Source organism: Culex pipiens, chromosome 2 (genome assembly GCF_016801865.2).
Source record: "Culex pipiens pallens isolate TS chromosome 2, TS_CPP_V2, whole genome shotgun sequence".
Taxonomy (NCBI): domain Eukaryota; kingdom Metazoa; phylum Arthropoda; class Insecta; order Diptera; family Culicidae; genus Culex; species Culex pipiens.
In genome coordinates this window covers 141,885,187-141,909,626 of record NC_068938.1, presented here as the reverse complement: position 1 = coordinate 141,909,626, position 24,440 = coordinate 141,885,187, and the positions used below count along the sequence as shown (strand labels likewise).

At 35.6% G+C, this 24,440-nt stretch overlaps 1 protein-coding gene across 1 annotated transcript in view; it reads right to left on the bottom strand.

The window, feature by feature from the left end:
* The window catches only part of LOC120417978 (F-box only protein 25), a 37,617-nt gene that overhangs the window by 6,000 nt on the left and 7,177 nt on the right, over positions 1-24,440 (bottom strand). Inside the window, exon 2 of the mRNA XM_039580218.2 lies at positions 18,475-18,808. Coding sequence (XP_039436152.1) covers positions 18,475-18,578 — 104 coding nt within the window. The 5' untranslated portion in view covers positions 18,579-18,808. The remainder of the gene's footprint in view (positions 1-18,474; positions 18,809-24,440) is intronic.

The following is a 24,440-nucleotide window of genomic DNA, read 5'->3' as shown; positions in this document are numbered from 1 at the left end:
AAATTTTCTGAACTTTTCAAAAAATATTTTTAGAAATGGTCACTCATGGTTACTATTTTTAAAAATCGAAAAACTGCAAATATTTCGAACTTTTGGTGGCTATATCTTGAAAACGGAGCCCTTTATCAAAAAATCTGTAAAGTACTTTTCGATTGCAAATTCAATTTAGCATTAAAAAATAATGTCAAACTTCGATTTTTTTTCCAAAAATCACTATTTTTTCAAAAATTCATAACTCGGCGGCAGATTTTTTGACCATGTTTCTCTGTGGCTCAAAAGTTGCGGATTTTTGTCCCCTAAAACATATCAAAAAATCTCGAAAATCAAAAAATATGTATTTTGGGAAATTGAGTTTTAGTGAAAAAAAAGTTGATTAAAAAATCTGCAAATTTTTTTTTTCCGTGAACCTATTTTTTCTCAAAAGTCCTCAACAATACCTAAAACTTTGCCGAAGACACCAAATTGATCAGAAAATTCACCCAAAAGTTACAGTTGTTTGAATATTTACATACCATTTTTGTATGGACAGCAGCCAAAATTGTATGGAGACTTGTATGGGTGAACCAATGACGCAAAATAGCTTATTTGGTCATAGGGAAGGGCCCACAAAGTTTGAGCCAAATAAAAAAATACAAATAAAATCCATTTCCGGTTTTGGTAGAGAATTGCTCATGTTATTTTTTAAATTGGCAAACGTATAGTTTTTGATACTTTGTTTCAACTAGAAACGGAAAGTTATAAATAACTGAATTTATAAATTCAATCCTATTTTTTGCCAAGAACGATTAAAATATAAATGCTTTTAATATTCATTCAAAGAATTTAGAAAAATATCAAGGATTTCATAATTTTTGATATTGATTTTTTTTAATCAATGTTAATTTGTCTAGTGGTCAGTATTTAACTGTTTTTTTTTTTTTATAAAACATCAGTTTTATATGATTTTATGTTTTCCCACTTAATTTCAGCAAAATGTTTGAAGAGTGATTAATGTTTTTTATGCAATTTCAATATCTATAGTAAGTAATTTACTAATACTCTAAAAAAAAAATTCAAGGGTAACATTTGGAAAAAAAATATTTTAAATTACTTAATGAATTTAGTTTAACAATTAGAAATATTTACAAAAAAAGCCATTGCCAAATTCAAGTTGGAATCTGTTTTCAAATATTCAACCTATGTGACAAAATGAATTACACAGCAAAAAAAGTGTTAATTTGGAAGGTGTAATTTTAGAAGGTTGAATATTATTTCTTTTATGATGTAATTTTACCTCAATTTAGACTGAAAATGCGACGTTACACCAGAATAGTGGTAAAAATACTCATTTTCAGAGGTAAAATTACATATTTTTTCTGACATAAAAGATGAACCCCTTGCCAGATGTAATATTACCATGATTTTTTTTCTGTGTGGAATCATAACTCTAAGCTGGCCATTAGGCTCTATTTTTATATTAGTTTTTCAATGCCTTTGCGTTTTGTTTGATTAACAAAAATTAATAGCGATCATTTGGTTCATGAAAAATATTATGAAAATCTGTGCCAAAGGCATCCAATATTTATTAAGATTTTGAATGTCTTAAACAGATTTTCCAAACTCAAATATATTGAAATAGTGGAAACTTTAAATTTAAAGTAAGTTACTAAAGCAAAATTGAGTGAATTAAATTTGAAAATTGTACATAATATTACAAAATTATTCAAGAGTTAAAAAATAATTTTCAAACAAGAACGCTTGGAATTCCCGACTTTTCCCGATTTTTTTGACAAAAACTCAAAAATTCCACAGATTTTCAAAATTTTTGGCAGATTTTGGGAAACTCCCGACTTTTCCACAACATTCCCGACCCCGCCTCTAGGCGGACCTTGATCTAAAAAAATCGCCATAAATCCATTTTTCAAAGAAATTTTGATCTATAAAAAGCATTGGAAAGAAGAACTCTTAAAATTTAATAAAATTGTATGGTTGGAAGTGTGTGACCGGCTCCGTGGCTTAATGGTTACGGCTTCTGTCTCCCAAGCAGAAGGTTTAGGGATCAAATCCCGGTCGGTACCTTTGAAATTTGGAATCAGGAATTTGAATGTGAATAAAAACTAAAAACCTTGGGATTGGTGGTGGTCTGGGACGCTAAGCAGTCGGTCATCAGAAGGTTTACACTCTAGCAGTGAATTGATCCGTAGTGATGAAACATGTTATCTCTTCTTCTTATATTATTAAATACGCGCTGATCCCTGATTTGCCTGAGGGGATTGGAAGTCTAAATATAGATCGAGTTTCCTTCAGATGCTTGCTTCTATGTTTAGGCGGGGCCGAACAATGCCCAGCGACCTCGGAATTGGACCGCAAGGAGCTCTGTCATTCTGAAATGGGTCGTTGGAAGCAGCGCGAGGGCTATCACTACCTAATACCCGGGACTGAGATAAGCTGTATCAGCATTCGGCATGTACACAGTCTGATACAAATTATACTTTCCCATAATTTCGCTACCGGTTAGCGGGTATTGGATTGGACCACACACATGGTTGGAAGTGTGAGACTTTGCCATTTTTTTAATTGTCTTAATTTTTTTTCTGGGTCAACTTTGTATGTGTTTCTTACTCACATTTCCTTTGTATTATGTGTAAATAAGTACAGTACATGCAGTATTTTTTGTAGTGTACCAGACAATGCTTCCGAGGATTTCTTTGCGATTTAAATGATAATGGTATAGTTCTATGGCAGAAAATGTGAAAAACATGCGAAAAAATGAAAAGTTACTGTAAAAACATGATAAAACAAGATAGGCAAAAGGTAATAATAGGAGGTGGTAGAGTAAGCCAAAAACTATCAGAAACAAATATAAACTAAACAAGATAAATGCAAATTAAAACACTAAAACTGAAACACGAAAAATATAAAACAAGAGAGGTAAATTTTTTCGTAGAACAAAAGTTGCTCAAAACGGCCTCCTGAATACGGGAAAAAAAATTCGTCGTAAAAATTTGGGCAGTAAAGGGTTAAGCAATTTTGATACAAAAACTTTAAATAAAATATGCATTGGCCTGGCCTAATAATAATTGTATTACAAAAACACTATTTTTATCAAATTCAAGCCAAAAGTTACCCCTTGAGATTTGCAGCAACTCTTTCGAAAACACTAAAGCTTTAAAACTGCACAGCTTTTCGGAAATTAAATTTCCACTTGATTCTGTGATCTGGAACACTGTGATGTTGTTGAAATCCTTGATTTTCTTTGATTAAAATAAGATTAAAATAATGTTTGGTCCAACCCCAGAAGCATTGCTTTGAAAGGATTTACAAAAGAATGAGATTATTTAAAAAACTAGATTGTTTCAGAATTGGGCTCGAGAAAACAACAATTTTGGAAAAAGAAGTCTGACAAAAATTACCTTGAAAATTAAATTTGCATTGGCCTAAAATCAATTTTAAAACTGCCAATACTTTTATCATACAACGTTGATCAAAAAACTAACCTTGGCCGGGAAAATGTTTTCGTAATTTACCATCCACGAGTCGCTCATAACAGAGTCTCATTAGGCGGCAGCTTTTCTGAGCCAACAGTGCAGAACGAACTTTTTTTTTTTATTGACTTCGGCATGCCTTACAGTGCTCTGTGTGCACGGTCAGGATTATCTGACGAGGCGCTCAACCGGCACCTAGTTCAGCCTAGCAGCAGAAGCGCCACAGACCGGAAAAGCTGCCTCCACGCGAAAGGCGTTCACCTACCCCCTCCTTTGATGCGACCAGCGAAGTTATGCAATGGGGGTGGGTCCGGCTGCATGTGTGCATCATTCCGTGGGGATATATTGATTTGAACCGACTACTAAGCGGCTTAGCTGAATATTAGCAATCAAATGTAAGTGTCTGCTAGAATTTTGGTCGTAAGTAGCAGTTTCCAGAAAACATGAAAACCTCATTTATTACATGGCTGAACTCACTACACTCAGATTCTTGTAAGAAATTTGATTTCTTACAATTTAACTCATTTGAATGTGAAAATTGTTTTTTTTTTCTAGATGGTGTCATGATATATAGTTGAAAATTTTAAACCGAGAGACCTTTGAAAGATATTTGGCCTAGTTATGTTCTAAGACACATCCCAACATGACATGCTCCACCAAATGTCATCCACTAAATGCAACGCCACAGCCTGCTTAATTTAGCCCCATCGTCGTCGGCCGTTAAAATTTCAAAATAGAAGCAAACATCGCCCAAAAGGTGAACGATCCAATCCCCGCGGCACTGCTGCTGCTGATACAACACGGTCGTTCTTCTCGCTTTGGCGATCGTTCACCATGGATTATTAGCCGGCTTGCTGGCTTACTAGGCCTGCCAGAGTGCAATCCCAAAGCCAACTCTCATGGTCATGCCATGTTTCCACATGGGCAAAATTGCAATAACAAAAAAATAAACGTTTTCCACCAGTAATAGCGCCACACAACTCTTTCGGATTGTTATCTTAAACATGAACGCGTTGCCATTTTTTTTATAGGGGAAATCGAGATTATCTGTAATTACAATAAATAAAACGTAGTATTGCTTTAATCAGTCTATATATGAAGCAACATGGATCTAATTTTATTCTATGGTTTAAAGTTACAAACAATTCACCCCAATCTCCAGTACAAAAAGCTGGCAAAAAACGAAGGCAAACCTTGTACACGCTGGCGCTTTAGACAAAAACACTTGAATTATTTTATTGGTTTGTGCCGCCATTGTTGTTACAACAAGCTCATGAATGTGCTAACTAATTTCACAACTTCGGAAACGGCCCTTTCAAAATATATCCCCCAACATTTTCCACTGTTTCAAAACACCACACAATTTCGAAATTCAAACAGGTTGCCTTGCTGCGTGACCTTGGGGTGAAATTACTACGCGCGTAGTAAACATCTAGCAAAACAATCGATTTTCTCCCAAAACGCGTCCCTTCGATGCTAACCCAGTTTAGTGTGGATTGACCCAGTTTCCGGCTTCCAGGAATAAAGGTATAGCCTTATAATGTGTGTGTGTGTTAGTGTGGCTTTTCCCAGGCGACTGGGAGACTGCTAGTGCTGCTTTCCGGTGTTTGTATGATACTTCCTGCTTGCGTCAGGTTTGAATTTTTACACGGAGAGACCGTGCTCAGAAATTTTAACAATTAAAATTGTTGATTTTACTTTCGTAAATTTTAACAAAAACGTACTTGTCACTGTCAATTTTCAGTTAAATTAACCAAAATTTAGTATTAATTTAATAACCTGTTTGTTGAAAATGCTAGAGGCAAAAAGCTAACAGATTTCCCGAACTCGAATGATCGTGCTCGACTGTTAGCTTTGGTTTTAGGAAAATCAAAAATTTTGTTGGTTGAATATAATTTACATTTGGTTGAATATTTAAAAGATGAACTTGGGTTTGTTTACGTCTGTCATTTGAAGTCAGGATTCGATCGAGAGCGGTCGATTTGTTGAGTTTGTGTTGTTAATTGTGAAGTGAGAGGATGTGAAAGGTGAAACTTACACTATTTAGCTAATGTTGAAGTGGCAAATCAAAGTGTTGCAACTGGGGAGGTGGAATTGGTGAGTAGGTTTGTTGATGATTTCTTTGCAGGTGATAAACTATGACAAGCAAGAGCGAAGGTCGCCATGAGGACCTCTAATGCGAGTGAGTTGAACACGTTATAAGAATGTTTGATGGAACGAGAGGGCAATAGAAGGGAAAGGCGGCCCGACTCTTCACGGATAAAGCAGCCCGGGCAAATTTAACAAAATGTTGGTTAATCCAAGTAAGTATGGGTTTATTTTTCCACAATAATTTACCTAATGTGATTCTTATTAGAAAACTGAATCATTAAAAAGCTTCGTGCTTACGACGGATAAAATCTTAATGAACCATTTTTTTTTTTTTCAGAATCATCAATAATAAAATACACAGAAATGCGTACACATGCCAACATAAAAAATAGAGATGAAGTAAAATATAAAAAAAATGTATAAAATATATAAAAGAAGATAATTATTATCTTGAAAGTTTTGTTGCAATACGACTGCTCAATAAACTGGTAAGTAAAACTAAAAATATTTTTTTCAGGAATCGGAGTACGTTGAATAAATTGAATCAAATGCAATGAAAGTTCGCTGCCAAAACTAATTGTTAAATTAATGCAACCTTGGTAAGTAGCATTATTGATATTTCTTTTTTATATATTACATTTATTTACGTTCCTTTTTTCAGTTTATAGCCGAAATTAAGAATTTTGTATCAAATTACTAATACATTTCACATGTCTATTTGCAGCAAAAGGTTCACTTTAGTGAAAATTCTGTGTCCAACCACAAGGAAAATAACTAAACCTGAGACCATTGTAGATGATGATGACTTATCGGATGATTTCACAGTGATGGTAAGTGGATACAACACTTAATTTTATACAACATAATAAAAATATAAGCTTAAAACTTGGTGAAAATTTTGCTCGGTTTATAATTTTAAGGAATTCACGAGAAACTTAACATTTGTAAATTTTTTTTTTATTATTTTTTTAGATTTATGCAACGTAATTTTTTTAAACATTAATCAAACTTTACATGTTTTATAAAAACAGTTAATAAAAAGTTTTGTTTTTATGCTTTTTAACAGTAATTTAATAATTTCATACTAAAAAACAAAGTAGTACAAAACGTAAAATTTTTAGGCAGAATAAATGCGAAAATAAAAACACTCAGCATTTATTTGTGAGGCATTATTACAAAATTTACCGAAAATTCAATAAAAAATTACTAACAACAGCTAATTATTGACTACATGTACGAATATTTTTCTGTATTCAAGTAAGACAATAGTTAAAATATAGCTAGAAATTCGGCCCAGCCCAGATAATTAAAAAAATATATATCAACACTTACATAAATAATGTCTAATTAAGAAATGTTTTGTTATAAACCACTAATAATTTACTGCATGCAAAAATATTTCGGTTGATACAACGAAAAAAAATTGTTGAAAAATAGTTGAAAAACACTTCCCAGTCTGTTTTTAACAGAATATTCCACAATATTTCAGCTGAAAACAATAAATTTTTAGTTAATTTTCTGAAAAAAATATTCTAGCAGTCGACTGCTAGCATTTTTTTCGGCCATTTAACCAAAGAAAATGGCAATTCCAAATATTTTTTTAGTTAATTTTAATTACCGGTGGTCAGCAATTTCGGGTTAACAAAATCAACAATCGATTGTTGAAAAAAAGCTGTGTAAAAAATTAACCCATACTTTTAGTTAAATTAACCAAGATTTTCTTAGATTTGCCCCTGCCGGTCTCTCCGTGTAGAGCAATCGGTGTCCTCGTAACCCTGATCCTGGCGAGACAAAGTAGGGCATGTCAATTGTTCGGACAAACACTTTCAAAAAAGATGAAACTGTTTGTTGTTGTATTTGAACCTACGAATTTAGTGTTTTGTCTGTTGGCAAAAAAATAGTGCGTCCATCCCGGGAATTCCCGGGATTTTTTATTCCAAAGCCGGGAATTCCCGAATCCCGGGAATTTTTATTTTTTGTCCCGGTATACGGGTACAACATTTGCTAACACAGCAAAAAAGGGAGTAATCCAGCTGCGTGTAAAAAGCCTGGGTGTAAAAAACATTATGCATTATTTTATGAGATTTTATGTAATATTTAGGCTTAGTAATTTTTCACGCTTGAAAATTGCAAATTTCATGGGGACCTCAATTTCAAAACACCAATTTTCACGCAAATTTCGCGGAACGTGAAAAATGTTAAAATAACTCTAAAAATCTTATGTTTAAATCACAGAAATTGCTTGTTATGCTTCATATTATTCTTCAATAAACTAAAAAAAAACTTCACTTAATTTTAACGTGACACAAAAACAAGATTCTCCTAATTTTCAAAAAAGTTTCCACCTGATTTATGGAAGAGCGCTTTATATTTTTTGAAACAAAATGTTGGGTATGCATTTTCTCATTTACTGAACTGCTTTTTTTTTTAATATTCGACTAGTAAAGATATAAAGTTTTCGCTGATTTGCATTTTATTAAATTTTATATCAAAGCAAGATTAACTAATCTTGTTCAGCCAAAATGAGTAAAATAATTAGAATTTTCTGCGACAGTAAGCCTATTGAAAATATTTTTTTAAAGTTTTCCTCTCACTTACCATAAACTTAATTTAAAATCAATAGGCAAAAATAATATGATTTGTAACGAAATTTAAATTTTTAATTCAAAAGGAGAACAGGAAACAAAGAAAAGTGTATTTTTTTTTATCTTTCACGGGAATCATCCACCCAAACAATCAAATATTGTTAAAATAAACCGAACTCAGAAAAAATCTGAAATGTTTTTAAAGGTAAGGTCGTTGCAAATATTTTTCAAAGTTTATGTCGCGCCCCCCCCCCCCCCCCCCCCCTGAATAATCACGGGGAAAAAATATTTTTCCGAAAAACTTCAAAATTTAAATGAAAATTAGAGTTTAACCAACTGAAAACCGGTCAAAATGCATTTTCCGCGTTTATAATCATATTCAGCGTGTTTGAACTCCTTTGAAAATATTTTAAATTTTCATGAAATACCAATGTACAGTCCCACGAAAAGTACCTCGATATTCTCAAAACTAATGATTGGAAAGCAACTGTACGCCTGTAAAATGCATTTAAAAAAAACTTTTTTCATCCATATATTGAAACCTAGGCTTGTTATTTCATTTTTGTTTTGCCCCTCACCCTCGACTATCGGAAAAGCTGAAAAAAAACTGAACAATTCTTCAAATGGTTCATATCAAGCTTTTCAATTGAAAAATAATAAAATGTACTTAAATAGTTTTTATGGATCAAATATTTATTATACTGTTATTTAAAAAATATTTGAGAAAATTGATAAATTTCTCGAAGTTTAAGCCGTACACAAAATCGTCAAAAATCACTAACCCTATATTAGTAATTAAACCGCTTAACTTTGCAGTAATTACTAAGATTATTTGTATTCCTATTTGAGTTTGATAAATTATTTTAAGAAATATCGTTACAGTTTCACACAAACATACATTTCACGGGATTTCGCGGAAAAAGCAAAATTTCACGGATTCACGCTGTCCGCGAGTTAAATTTTTTTTTCATATTTTTTATTTTCTTATTTTTACCATCTAATTTGAGCTCTGCGATCTCATTTTAGTCAAATTAAATGTTTGATTGCCTTTTAAATTTAAAAATGCATTTTTTAAATCTTTTATCGCCGCCATTTTGGTCGTCATCTTGGATTTTAAAATTCGAAATCATTTTAGAATAGTTATGGGTTATACTTTAACTCAACCATAAAAAAGATATATATTTTTTCGTGATTCGATTATCCGAAGTTAAATTTTTCCGAGGCCTTCGGATAACCGAGTCTTGACTGTATTTGGAAATATTTAATCCAATATTTGGTAATTTGGTGTCGAAAAATCGATGTTTGGTCATATTTTGGGTTTCCATGTAAAATTATCATTTAAGCCCAAAATATGACCAAAAACCAATTTTTCGACAATTTGGGTCAATTCTGAGGACAGATTCAGATTCAGCGGCCAAAATTACATGGAAAAACATATATTTGAAAATTTTTCGAAATTCGTTAGGGTGGTCCAATAAGGTTTTCCCTTGAAAATTAGACTTTTTCAAATGGCGATATATCGAGTTTAAATAAAAACACCCCTGAGATTTTCCAGCGTTTGTAGTGCTAGATCTCCTCTTTCAAATGCAACCTGGCGCTTACAATTTGGCTTGCGCCTTTTCGAGATATTTAAGTTTTAAATTTGCATCTTTTTTACTTTAAAATCGTTGTAACTTTTAATCCTTAAGTCCAAATTGACTTGTCAAGAAATAAAAATGTTTGTTTATTAGAGCTCTAAAAGTGCCCCGAATATCACTTTTCTCTAAAACTTTTACCCTGAATTGCCACGTTCAAAAAACTGATTTTTGAAGGTTTGCTCAGATGCTTTCTATAAATTTGGTCGTAGAAGGCGTAGATTACGAGATAAAATTTTGGTGTCTTCGACAAAGTTGCTTGGATTGGCCCAACAACTTTCTACAAGACAAAAAATCCCAAAAATATTCCTGAAAAGTTAGATTTTCAAAGTCACCCTAAAAGTGAACCACCCTAATTTCCAACCAAACCAAAAGTTGCCTTTTTCCATATGCAACAACTCTTTTGAAGACACCAAAGCTCCAAAACTTCATCTTTTTACGGAAAATCCATTTTCTACCTAATTTTGCGATCAGGACCACTGCACAGTGGGTGAAATGGAACCCAAAATCGGACTTAATTGAACGCGGCTGGTTCCCTGGCATGAAAAACAGTGTTTTTAATGAAAAAAAGTCCAGGGAATCGATTGGTGATGGTTTCTTCCACGGCAAAGGGTCCGAAACGAAACTATTGGCACTACGCCCCCCGGGGCATGGCCTTCCTCTAACGTGGGATTTCTGCTCCAGCGCCTCTGACGAAACAGGAGAAACCGGGACCGACGTTTTACTTCACCATCCGATAGAAGCTCAGTGGATAAGGCGGGAATCGAACCCGCGTCTCATAGCATCATCGGGATCGGCAGCCGAAGCCGCTACCCCTGCGCCACGAGACCCATTCTGCGTTTGGGAAAATTGGCCCAAAACTAATTCTTCAATGTTTTTATTTTGTTTAATTTCTATATCAACATAAATGTGTCAAACTATCAAGTGCAAATCGTCATTCTTATGTAAAATTGTTTGATATTTACGATAAAAATATTTTCAGATTTCCAAAATCTGACCTAATATTTGAAAACGGCCAAAAATGCTTTTATAGCGGAATTGGGGTTAAATGGACCCTAGATGATTTTTGCGGTGCAAGTGGTTATTTTTACTGGATTCCTGGGACATTTTCACATAAGTTAAATGCATTTTGGATGGCCGCATAAAGCCTCCGGTCTAAATACAGACCGATTTTCAAGGAAAAAATGTAAAAAAATGGGAATTGGGGCAAAATGGACCCTTTGCCGTTTCGTGCGGTGGAAGAAACCATCACAAAACGATTCCCTGGACTTTTTTACATAAAAACACTATTTTTCATGCCAGGGAACCAGCCGCGTTCAATTAAGTCAATTTGCTAGCAATAATAGCAGTTGATCTAGAGTTTTTTTTTTAACAGGTCCAATAAACCAAATTTCCAGTTTTGACAAAGAACTTTGTCCTAAGGGCACTGTCTACGGGTGTCAATCCAAAATTTCGCGAAGTGAAAGTGTAACGATTTGTGTTGATAAAACTTTGTTATAGTATTCAAAAGTTAAGATGAAAATAAAAAATGAATGCAGGAAAAATCCCGGCTGCTGATTGGCTGAGAGCACTTAGCAAATTTCGCCTCCTCTCCTGTTTTCGTGGAACTGTCACGCGAAAATGTTGCACCACTGTTGCCACATTTCATGCGAACTATTTAAGCTAGCACTTAGCCTCAGAAAATTTCAGTGTCTAACGTGGTTTCGACAAAGACGGAACCACGTTGGTAATTTTATTGCTCACACACGCACACATTGAAAGACACAGTTTGTGCAATAAATTGGGAGGAATGCTGTTCTTATGAAGATTGTAAGGACGGTCACATGAAAACCAGAATGATTTGGGGCAATGGGGTTGGGGCCACATTTATAGGATATTGGCCACACCCGGCGTGGCCAGTGCCCTCGGGGAGGTTCTACCGGGGGGACATAAATCTAACCTTTCGACTTGGGGCAATATGGGTATCAAAACTCATGGTTTTTGAAACTGGTAATGAAAATGGCCATTTTGACCGGATTGGCCACACCCGGAGTGGCCAGTGCCCTCGGGAAGGTTCTACCGGGGGGACATTAATCGAACCATACGACTTGGGGCAATATGGGTATCAAAATTCATGGTTTTTGATACTGGACATGAAAATTACCATTTTGATTGTGGTGGTCATAACCTAGAGTGGCCTGTTCCTTCGGGGAGGTTCTTCCGGGGGGACATTTTCCGAACCATACTTGTTTTGGCAATATTTTCGTGTTTTGGCAATTATTTCCACAGTGGTGCCAAAGATTGAAAACATTTTATAGGAATAAATTATTTAGGATTAAATACATAGGCAATGTTTTAAAAATATAAAATAAAATAGAATATTTTTTTGGAGTTTTGTACAAAGTTCTTTGTCATATTGGTCATGTAGAGCATAACCACCTGCACCTTTTTTGAAACCGCCTTGAGTCAGTGTTATTAAAAACACCCAAAAAGCAAAAACTGCAAATTTGGTTTATAGAGATATCCACGCACGAGAGTGTGTTAGTTTGTAACAAAATTTACACGCAGACATAGGCAAATCGAGTAGAATGATTCGTCTGTCAAAATCAGCTGTGTCCTTTGTTATACCACGAGCACGTGGTAAACAGCTGGTTTTTACAGACGATTGATCTACTCGATTTGCCTATGTCTGCGTAAAAAAAGTGTAAACAAAATCAGCTGCTTGGAATTTAGCCAATCACAATCGTTCAAAACCAAAACAATACTTCAAATGGGTAATTCTCTACCAACTCACACGAAATCGGGAAAAGTTGCCCCGACCCCTCTTCGATTTGCGTGAAACTTTGTCCTAAGGGGTAACTTTTGTCCCTGATCACGAATCCGAGGTCCGTTTTTTGATATCTCGTGACGGAGGGGCGGTACGACCCCTTCCATTTTTAAACATGTGAAAAAAGAGGTGTTTTTCAATAATTTGCAGCCTGAAACGGTGATGAGATAGAAATTTGGTGTCAAAGGGACTTTTATGTAAAATTAGACGCCCGATTTGATGGCGTACTCAGAATTCTGAAAAAATGTATTTTTCATCGAAAAAAACACTAAAAAAGTTTTAAAAATTCTCCCATTTTCCGTTACTCGACTGTAAAAAATTTTGGAACATGTCATTTTATGGTAAATTTAATGTTCTTTTCGAATCTACATTGTCCCAGAAGGGTCATTTTTTCATTTAGAACAAAATTTTTCATTTTAAAATTTCGTGTTTTTTCTAACTTTGCAGGGTTATTTTTTAGAGTGTAACAATGTTCGACAAAGTTGTAGAGCAGACAATTACAAAAATTTTGATATATAGACATAAGGGGTTTGCTTATAAACATCACAAGTTATCGCGATTTTACGAAAAAAAGTTTTGATAAAGTTACTTTTTGCGTTTCTCTTTGTTTCGTCGTCCGTGTCTGTCGCGGGTGACCATGAACGGCCATGATCGATGACGACCAACTTTTTTAAAACTTTTTTTCGTAAAATCGTGATAACTTGTGATGTTTATAAGCAAACCCCTTATGCATATATATCAAAATTTTTGTAATTGTCTGCTCTACAACTTTGTAGAACATTGTTACACTCTAAAAAATAACCCTGCAAAGTTAGAAAAAACACGAAATTTTAAAATGAAAAATTTTGTTCTAAATGAAAAAATGACCCTTCTGGGACAATGTAGATTCGAAAAGTACATTAAATTTCCCATAAAATGACATGTTCCAAATTTTTTTACAGTCGAGTAACGGAAAATGGGAGAATTTTTAAAACTTTTTTAGTGTTTTTTTCGATGAAAAATACGTTTTTTCGGAATTCTGAGTACGCCATCAAATCGGGCGTCTAATTTTACATAAAAGTCCCTTTGACACCAAATTTCTATCTCATCACCGTTTCAGGCTGCAAATTATTGAAAAACACCTCTTTTTTCGCATGTGCAAAAATGGAAGGGGTCGTACCGCCCCTCCGTCACGAGATATCAAAAAACGGACCTCGGATTCGTGATCAGGGACAAAAGTTACCCCTTAGGACAAAGTTTCACGCAAATCGAAGAGGGGTCGGGGCAACTGCTGTGTGAGTTGGCGGAGAATTACCCAAATACAAATACTAACACAGAATGATGGTGTGCGTGAGAGAAACCGTGGAGATCTCTATTGGACCTTTTCAAAAACAAAAAACTCTAGATATCTTTGTATAACATTTGGCTTCTTTCCCCTATCAAATGTAGCAATCATATGTTTTCGTCGCTTATTACTATTCCGCACCAATACAATCACATTACATCAACTTCGCAGCCTGGTGAGCTTTTCCTAAACAACCCCCTAACTCAGCTGACTGAGACAAAATGCTCTCTCAAATAAAAATTTTACGCTCCCGCTCTTCTTTTCACGCACACACTCTCTCGCTCTTTCTCTCTCTCAAATCGAGAAGTGTTTTTGTTGATGTTTTTTTCCCTCTGAGGAGAAGAGAAGGGTGGTCGTTCCAGTTGTAGGGTGGAAAGGTGAGGGGAGAGGGTAGTGTTCTCCACCTCTCTTGGAGCAAAGGCCCAGCGGTCGAACAAAGAACTTTTTCCGCGTTCAGACAAGTTGCGTCGCGTTCAAGTCGGTCGGTCGGTCGGTCGTTTTGCGAAAGAGTCTCTCTCTGTTGACGAAACGACTTGTAGACGACACGCGCGGGACGCGACGATTATGAGTTTTATTGCCCTCACTTTTTAGATCTCTGATCAGGTGTGTGATTCATTCGTATCGTTCCAGATAGTGACGGGGCCAAAGTAAACATATCCGGGGCTACGGTGTTTGATAAAATTGATTGGGGAATGTGTGGCGATTTGTTCACTCAAGCCTGAAAGTATTTTGACATAGGACTATGTCTCTACTTACTATATTGGGGGCCAGTTCAGAAATCTGGAGCAACATTTGAAAAGGGCGCATAAGCATTTTGTCAGCTGCAACTATTTTGTTATTTCCCAGGCAATAGGCAACTATTTTACAAATCTGGAGTTTTTTTTGAAAAGGACCAATAAACCAAATTTTCAGTTTTTGCTTTTTGGGTGTTTTTCAATACCCCTGACTCAAGGCGGTTCTAAAAACACCCAAAAAGCAAAAACTGGAAATTTGGTTTATTGGACCTTTTCAAAAAAAAACTCCAGAAATCTTATTATGTTAAACGGAAGCTGGCCTTCCAAGCTATTGCTTCAAACTCTGAATTTTGAGAAAAAGTTACCTGAAGCTTGAGAAATAGAAAAATAGTTCAAACAGTCAAAATGCTTATCCGCCCTTTTCTCGTATTCCTCCAGAAATTCGATCCAAAACGTCACAAGCGTGCGAAAAAAATTGACATATTTCAAACGCTTATATCTTTTCTCCCAATCGATTAATCCAGAAGATTCAATCACCAGTCGAAAGGGGAAGACTTAAGCTATCGTTTTGTTACATAATAACTTTGACTAAACATAGTTAAAGCGCTTAAAACATGCAATCAAAATGAGTAATTTTTCAGTTCAAATCGGGCAGATGACCAATCAGAGCGAGCGTATGCATTCGAGGCCGCGCCCCTTTTGTGCTGTTCTCCGGCTCTGCCGCTATTTAAGCAGAAATTTTTGCAAAAGCAAGTCACATTGGAACGAGCACTGGAACTGTGCACATCGGGCCGGCGCGGAGGACAAAGCAGCAGCAGCCAATAGAAGAAAAGGACCAGCAACCAGAAGGAAGAACCACCAACCACCAGCAGCAGTAGGAGGAAATTCGTACAAAGCCGCACCAAGCGGACCGTTGGAGGTCGCTATGGTGCGGCGGTTCTCATGAAAAATGGCCATTTCGAAAGTGGTGGCCAAAACCTGGAGCGGCCGGTGATCTCAAAGCAGGTTCCCCCGGGGCCCAGGGGGACTTTTAAAGAACCATACGTGTTTTGGCAATATGGGTATCAAAAGTCATGGTTTCTGATACTGAACATGAAAATGGCCATTACGACAGTAGTGGCCAAAACGTGGAGTGGCCGGTAATTTCGAAGCTGGTTCCCCTGGGGCCCGGGGGGACTTTTAAAGAACCATACGAGTTGTGGCAATATGGGTATCAAAATTCATGGTTTTTGATACTGAACATGAAAATGGCCATTTCGACAGTGGTGGCCAAAACCTGGAGCGGCCGGTGATCTCAAAGCAGGTTCCCCCGGGGCCCAGGGGGACTTTTAAGGAACCATACGTGTTTTGGCAATATGGGTATCAAAATTCACGGTTTTTGATACTGAACATGAAAATGGCAATTTCGACAGTAGTAGCCAAAACCTGGAGTGGCCGGTGATCTCAAAGCAGGTTCCCCCGGGACCCAGGGGGACTTTTAAAGAATCATACGAGTTGTGGCAATATGGGTATTAAAATTCGAGGTTTCTGATACTGAACATGAAACATGGCCATTTCGACAGTGGTGGCCAGAAACTGAAGTGGCCGGTGCCCTCGAAGCAGGTTCCCCCGGGGCCCGGAGGGCCTTTTACAGAATCATACGTTTTTTGGCAATATGGGTATCATAATTCATGGTTTTTGATACTGAACATGAAAACGGCCATTTCGACAGTGGTGACCAAAAACTGGAGTGGCCGGTGCCCTCGAAGCAGGTTCTCCCGGGGTCCGGAGGGCCTTTTACAGAACCATACGTTTTTTTGGCAATATGGGTATCAAAATTCGTGGTTTTGATACTGAACAAGAAAATGGCAATTTCGACAGAAGTGGCCACAACCTGGAATAGCCGGTGCCCTCATGGAAGGTTCACCTTGGGGAACATTTATGACAATTTTGCCGAAAAATCTATCAATCAAAATAAAATAATCTTGTTCTAAATTTCACTAGCAATCCACATCAACAATCTCATTATAATTGTTTGGTCCTATGTCTTTCGGTTATGTCTCTGACATACTATCTTGAACTTTTTTTCTATTAAAATATTGCTCAAATCTATTTTTTTTATTATTCTAATTTGATTAGTTTCATCACTGGCAAACAGTCGTAAATCTCCTTCTTAATTCCATCAATCATGAATATTACGGCTGGTTTAAATTTAAATGTAGTTCTCGGATCAATCACCAGGGATGGGATGGCGCCACGACACAAAATAGCATTTTTGTCATTGTTTTTTTGCAAGCAGAACATAACCAAACTTTTTGGCACCCTCAGCAAACGTCAAATCAATACAAATTGCTGCCGGATCTTTCCCGGAAAAGATTCGGCAGCAATTTTGTATGGTTTGACGTTTGCGGAGTGAGCATGAGCATGAGCATGGTTGACTGCCAATGAGCTGCTACTCCGTTATTGACAGATCAGCTGAAGTTAAACAATGAATCAAAAATGATCAGTGGGAGCCAACCATCCGTTCACTGTTTAACCTCTGAAGATCCCTGCTTTATTAGTCAATACCGGCGCCCTCCCAAGAAGCCTGCAGTTCAACGAAAGGGAGGAATGTTAGTCCGATAGTTGAAGTTGCAGACTCATCAAGCACACAGTTTTTCGCTATATACTTGTTGATACCGCTTGAGACCGTTGAATCCACAGCATCTCCTTCAAGCATCACGTGATTAATATTTTTTTGGGTTAGTAGGATAAGGTATTGGCTTTTCGATGCCTCCCGAGCTACGATGCTATGGGGAGGACTTTCATAACAGACCCGTCGGCGAGCCTTCCGAGCAACGATGCTATGGGAAGGTCTTTCTGGTTAACACACAAAATCTCTCACTCACAATTATTTCACTCCACTATTAATTATTCCAAAATGTCAGTGCGCCTTTCGATCATTATATAGAAATGGCTTTTTCACCATAAAAAATAAAACCTAAATCGAAAAAATTATACACAATATAGCCGACGCCGTGCCTTCCGATCAACGATGATATAGGAAGGGCTTTGAAAATCACAAAACAATTCATTAAGATCACAAAAAAACACTAATTACTCAACGAAAATTACGCTCAAGACACAAATAATTCAGTAAGGCACGCTATTATTCGATTACCACAATCACTCACCCCAAACGAATAGCGACACAAAAGCACACAAAAAAAAAAATTAACCTGCATAATCACGACTTCGCTTCCCACTTCCAGCGCAACAATGATGCTATTATTCGATTACCAACACACACAAAAAAAAAATAACCTGCATAATCACGACTTCGCGTCCCCACTTCCAGCGCACCAATCTGTATGGTTTGACGTTTGCGGAGTGTACCAAAAAAAGTAAACAAATCACTTCGTGCATCGGCCAATAGGGAAAGCCCCTACAAAGTTCTAGCCAAGGTGATCAGAAATCACTCACTTATCGCCGAACGAATCTTTGTCACAAACGAAAGGTTCAGAGAGGAGAGAATCTTACAGAATACCAGCTCGGCGCTCAGTTGGCCTGCATCACCCCACAGTTTGCCGTCAATTTATACTTGGTATGGTGGAAATTGCTGTCAAATGTGTCTTTGATGCTGTGTTATCAACAAAATTGCAAAACATTTTTGATAACATTGATTTTGGGCAGTTTAATAAATGATCAAAATAAAGCCGAGTCAGCTTTGAACGACATAGCACAATCAGCCTCTTTTAAGAGTCAGTAGTTGTTTTTAACAAGTCACAACGAAGTTTTCTATGACTTTTTTTTGTTTTTTTTTTTAATATAACATTTTAATGAAAATGATTCATATTAAAATTTAAAGCATCACTCACCTTTTCCGCTTGACACACTCCAGCACCTTGAGCTTTTCCCAGCCCTCGTCGGTCTTGACCCAGGCCTCGCCCGGTGATCGCCAGTCCTTGGAGATGAACGGCATGTTGCTGGTTGGAGTTGGGTTTGTTGTTGTTGTCGGCTCTGCTTGGCTATTGGTCCTCGCACCTCCACGTGTGGTTTCTTCGTCTTTTTCTTCTTGCTTTTCTTCCCCCCAATCAGCTGGGCAACTTTCGCAATCTAATAACCGCTTTGCGCGGGCTCAACGGGATTGTGCGGCCCGAAAAAAAAGTGCAAATTCACTGACACACTATTTTGTTGGCCGGTTACCGAAGACTGCAAATCGGAAAAAGTGAATGAGAAAAAAAACTCTTTTAACTCTCTCTTTCTGCGCTGCAAGATGTAATACGCGCTTTGGCTTCACTTTTTTTGCACACTGATTGCTTCCTGATCGATTTTTTGGGCCCGTTGCAGCGTATTTTTCAATTAATTATGCTTTTTTCCTTTGCGCTAAAACGCTACCGATTAGGAAATCTGTTTCAATTTGCAGTGTGTAACACGTTTTGAACGAAACTTCCGCTGGAGCTTTGCTTTTTCTTTTTATTTTAAATCTGGAACAGCGAGAAAAGGTGACCTCTGCTTCTGGTTGCGTTGCACGCCGAGGAGAAGTACTAACTAACTTGACGACTCGATTCGAGAGATTCGTCAGAATAGATCAGAATGTTTACCATCAGTTTAGTGGATGGTGGGAGGAACGCGAATCGAGTGCAATGATCGAGCGGCGAGGGTTTGCAGTACCGAATATGGATTCCCATAAATTAACAATAATAATAATAATAAACATAACCGTCTGATTTTCGTCAATACTCAATAAATAAATGTAAAAACTGCATAGTAGGGTAAAAATATTTTAATTTAACTTCGAGCCCTCTACTTTTGTCATAAGGAAGATGAAAAATTTGTGCCAACTATAAGCCAAATCCTTTAAAAGTTCACCTATATGCGTTGAATTTTTCAACTTTGACAAAAAGTCAACTTTGACAAAAAGTCGTAAATTAGGGTATATGACCCTATTTTGGACCTATTTTTATTAATCGAGGTAGTACAGGCTTTAAAAGTACGAATTCACTGCATCCCACCAACAGAAAGTGTAAGCAGGATCGTTTTGTAGCTTACCTCTTCCAAAAATGTTAACATTTTTGATTATTTCCGCTTTTTCAGCCACTTTTTCCAATGCCATTCGTCTTTCCTACCATTTTCCTAGCACGTAGATTAGGTCCAAAAATTCCAGCCTCGTTGCTTATCAGATTTGGCTCGCGACACTTTGATGATTTTTTTCTGTTTTGCACTGACACCTAGCAATTTCGTCCGGTATGCGAGCAATGTAACTGTTGTTTATTTAATTCTTTTATGTTTTTCATCACTAAACCATTGAAATTACTATTCTATTATCGAAAAAACACAATTCAAAATATTTTTTCAAATCAGCCGCGTTGGATCAGTTTTTGGACCTACTTTGCCGTTGGTTCAAGGCTATCACCAACACATGTATAACAAGGTGTTGCCAGTTTTGTTTATCAATTTATTTCGATATTTCATTGAAATTAATTGATAATTTTAAATTTAATATTTTGAATTGAATTTCTTTACTGTAATTATTTGAAAGAAATCTAAGTTTTAAAAAGCAAGTGATTAACAGAAACAACGAAATTATGTTTTTTAAACGATAAAAATGCAAATTGATGATAGAGATTTAGATGATTGTTAGGACCGATTGCAAAGTATCTAAAAATTTAAACTGATGTTGATTTATTTTTGTTTTTACATCATTATCACCAATTTAGCTGCATATACTTTTAATTTTTGCTTTAAAAAACTGCAAACTGGCTACCCTGTTGGAATTGAAGGGGAAACGATTGAAAAACCTAAAGGGTCTAGTTCATTTAATCGTCAGCTGTCACCGTGACAGGAGCTGTCAACATGGCTTACGAGTGGTTTTTGAAAAAGTCGTATGAATTAAATTTAAAAAATCTTGAGTTAGTTTTAAAAAGATCCTAAGCGCTAGTTATAAACAAATCAATTTTTCGATCAGCTCTCGATCAATTTACGAATTATAAATAAAAAATGCACAACTTCAAAATGCTCTTTACTGAAAAATAAACAAAATTTGGTTTGATTCAGAGAAAAAAAATCAAATAAGTGTCGGAGATCGTGATGGCTATTACGACGTATTGCAAACTATTCAGAGAAATATTCATATGGAAAAAAATTACCGTGTCAATCATGTTAGAAACACAATTGAACCAAAGAGAAAAATAAATATCATCGAAAAAAAAAGCAAAAGAGGTGCGATGTTAACTTTATGAAGTTTATGATTTGAGACATATCTGATTACCGTAAATTTGGGTGACTTTGATAGGTTTGAGATTTTTCCGCAAAATGAAGAGTACAAATTAAATACGTACGGAATGGTATGGAATCATACTGACCGTGGTAGAGAAGTGCTCAAAGTACCTCATGAAGAACTTTTCATGAAATTTTCAAAAGTTTAAAAAGTTAGTTAACAATAATTAAGAAAATGTTGATAATTAGCATTATTTTAATCTTCTCAAAGTGTCATGATTTCTCAATGAACATAATTTTGAATCATAAAACGGAATGCATTATCGGATTCTTCAGACAATTTTCTACTAGGAAAAGGTAAAATAAGTTTGTGAATAATCTCTTATTAAATGGGTAATTCTCCGCCAACTCACATAGCAGTTGCCCCGACCCCTCTTCGATTTGCGTGAAACTTTGTCCTAAGGGGTAACTTTTGTCCCTGATCACGAATCCGAGGTCCGTTTTTTGATATCTCGTGACGGAGGGGCGGTACGACCCCTTCCATTTTTAAACATGTGAAAAAAGAGGTGTTTTTCAATAATTTGCAGCCTGAAACGGTGATGAGATAGAAATTTTGTGTCAAAGGGACTTTTGTGTAAAATTAGACGCCCGATTTGATGGCGTACTCAGAATTCCGAATAAACGTATTTTTCATCGAAAAAAACACCAAAAAAGTTTTAAAAATTCTCCCATTTTCCGTTATTTGACTGTAAAAAATTTTGGAACATGTCATTTTATGGGAAATTTAATGTACTTTTCGAATCTACATTGTCCCAGAAGGGTCATTTTTTCATTTAGAACAAAATTTTTCATTTTAAAATTTCGAGTTTTTTTAACTTTGCAGGGTTATTTTTTAGAGTGTAACAATGTTCTACAAAGTTGTAGAGCAGACAATTACAAAAATTTTGATATATAGACATAAGGGGTTTGCTTATAAACATCACGAGTTACCGCGATTTTACGAAAAAAAGTTTTGAAAAAGTTGGTCGTCATCGATCATGGCCATTCATGGTCACCCGCGACAGACACGGACGACGAAACAAAGAGAAACGCAAAAAGTAACTTTTTCAAAACTTTTTTTCGTAAAATCGCGATAACTCGTGATGTTTATAAGCAAACCCCTTATGTCTATATATCAAAATTTTTGTAATTGTCTACTCTACAACTTTGTAGAACATTGTTACACTCTAAAAAATAACCCTGCAAAGTTAGAAAAAAACACGAAATTTTAAAATGAAAAAAAAATGTTCTAAATGAAAAAATGACCCTTCTGGGACAATGTAGATTCGAAAAGTACATTAAATTTCCCATAAAATGACTTGTTCCAAAATTTTTTACAGTCGAGTAACGGAAAATGGGAGAATTTTTAAAACTTTTTTAGTGTTTTTTCGATGAAAAATACGTTTATTCGGAATTCTGAGTACGCCATCAAATCGGGCGTCTAATTTTACATAAAAGTCCCTTTGACACCAAATTTCTATCTCATCACCGTTTCAGGCTGCAAATTGTTGAAAAACACCTCTTTTTTCGCATGTTCAAAAATGGAAGGGGTCGTACGTCACGAGATATAAAAAAACGGACCTCGGATTCGTGATCAGGGACAAAAGTTACCCCTTAGAACAAAGTTTCACGCAAATCGAAGAGGGGTCGGGGCAACTTTTCCCGATTTCGTGTGAGTTGGTAGAGAATTACCCAAATATTATTTGTTTTTGAAAGATAATTTAAAAAAATCTCCTAATTTAGAGGCATTTCCAGTGAAACAAATTTCATATAAAATGTGAAGACTTTTGATTCGTTCTTTGAATTGAGTTAAACATGTAATATAAATATATAATTCAATAAACAAAATTATTTTCAACGAATTTCAGGCAAAGTTCTGAATTTTTAACAATTTTACCTAAAACTTATATGTATAAGGTTAAGGTTCTTAAAAAATTATATCAGCAACCTAAGTGATGGTAAGTTCGAAGTAAAAATAATGTTTGAACACTTCAAATCTGCTTTTACAAAACAAATTATGACTATCGAAGGAACCCTGGTATTCAAACAAAGATTTTTTCAAATATTACATTGTTTTTAAAAGTGCAACATGTAGTTAAATATTTTGTCAAGCAACTGTAAAGTTTAACATGACAGATGAGAAAATTTCACACCAAGTTACAAGCTATTATCTCCCTTTAAAATTTCTTGATTGTTTAATAATATTTGAACTTAAGCTCTGCGTAAAATTTAGAACCTTTATTCATTGTAACTTGTTATGTATTGTGTATGTATCTCTGTCATTCATTTCATTTTAAGTTAAGGTGTTTTATTGCGACAAATAACAGGTTGTCTTTTATGTTCTAATGCTTGAACAATTAGGTCCTAAGAATACGCAAATTGTAAATAGGACAGAGACCTACTAAAGAAGCGTGAGTTTCCATTCAATATGATAAAAACACGTTTTCAAATTCAAATCCATTGTTTTATCATAATTATTTAATTTCTGGAATAAATATTTTCCAAATTATAATCGTGGATAGGCCCTTTGGTTTATCAAACCGAGTTTCTGTAAGTGTGCGTGTTGCCGCCGCACGCCGCAATTCGAGTTGTCCAAATTTCAACCAATCAGAGTGTAGGTCCAAAATAGGTTCAGCGATGTCTCCAAAATACATTCAATAGGTCCAAAAAGCATCCAAAAAATGTTTTACTCGAAATGCTTATTACAATGAAATGGTTAAATTATTTCCAAATTTCAATAGTACACTTTGTTAAGCATAAATTAAGGCACAAAACAATCCTGAAACGAGCCAAATTAGTTAGACCGTTGATGAAAACAATGCGAAATATGTTGACGCTTTGCATAGTAGGTCCAAAATAGGGCCATATACCCTATTTGTTTTCAAAATGTTGGATTAAACTTAAAAATAAAAAAAAGTGATCAGAAAATTTACGTAAATTTTAAATTTCATGTTTACGGGTAAAGTGATTCGAATCAGAATGTTGTGAGCCATGTTTCTGACAAAAATTGTTGATTGATTTCGCATTAAGAAGTAGGTGATTATGTTACAGACATGACCAGTATAACAAAAATACAGTAATTCCATTTGAAAATAGCATAAACCGAAAAAAGGTCTTTGATAGAGCTCAAAAATGATGTGGGGGTTCTTTGGTCAAAATATTTTTTTTGTTTGGCCATTAGGGTGACCTATGCAGGGTTGTTACGGAAAAGTCGAGAAAAAATCCGCGCCAAATCCGCGCCGACCCCTAAACTCAATCCGCGCGAAATCCGCGCCATATAAAAAAAATCGCGACAAACAAAGAAGAGAGTAAGAGAGTGAATGAAATTTTAAACAAAAAAAGAATAATACAGAAGGCATTTGGATCAGTACCGTTGATCAGTTGTGGATTCATATCCCACCTGTACCAAATGGAACAATTTTTGCCATTTCTGAAACAATATAAGCATTTTTTGCAACACTTTTAATATCGTTGCTTTAAAAACAAATTCAGGAAAAAAATTAAATTCAAAAATTAAAAAAAAAATTAAAACCATAAAATAAATCACTAATTTATAAAATCTAGGGATTTACTACTTTTTCGCCAA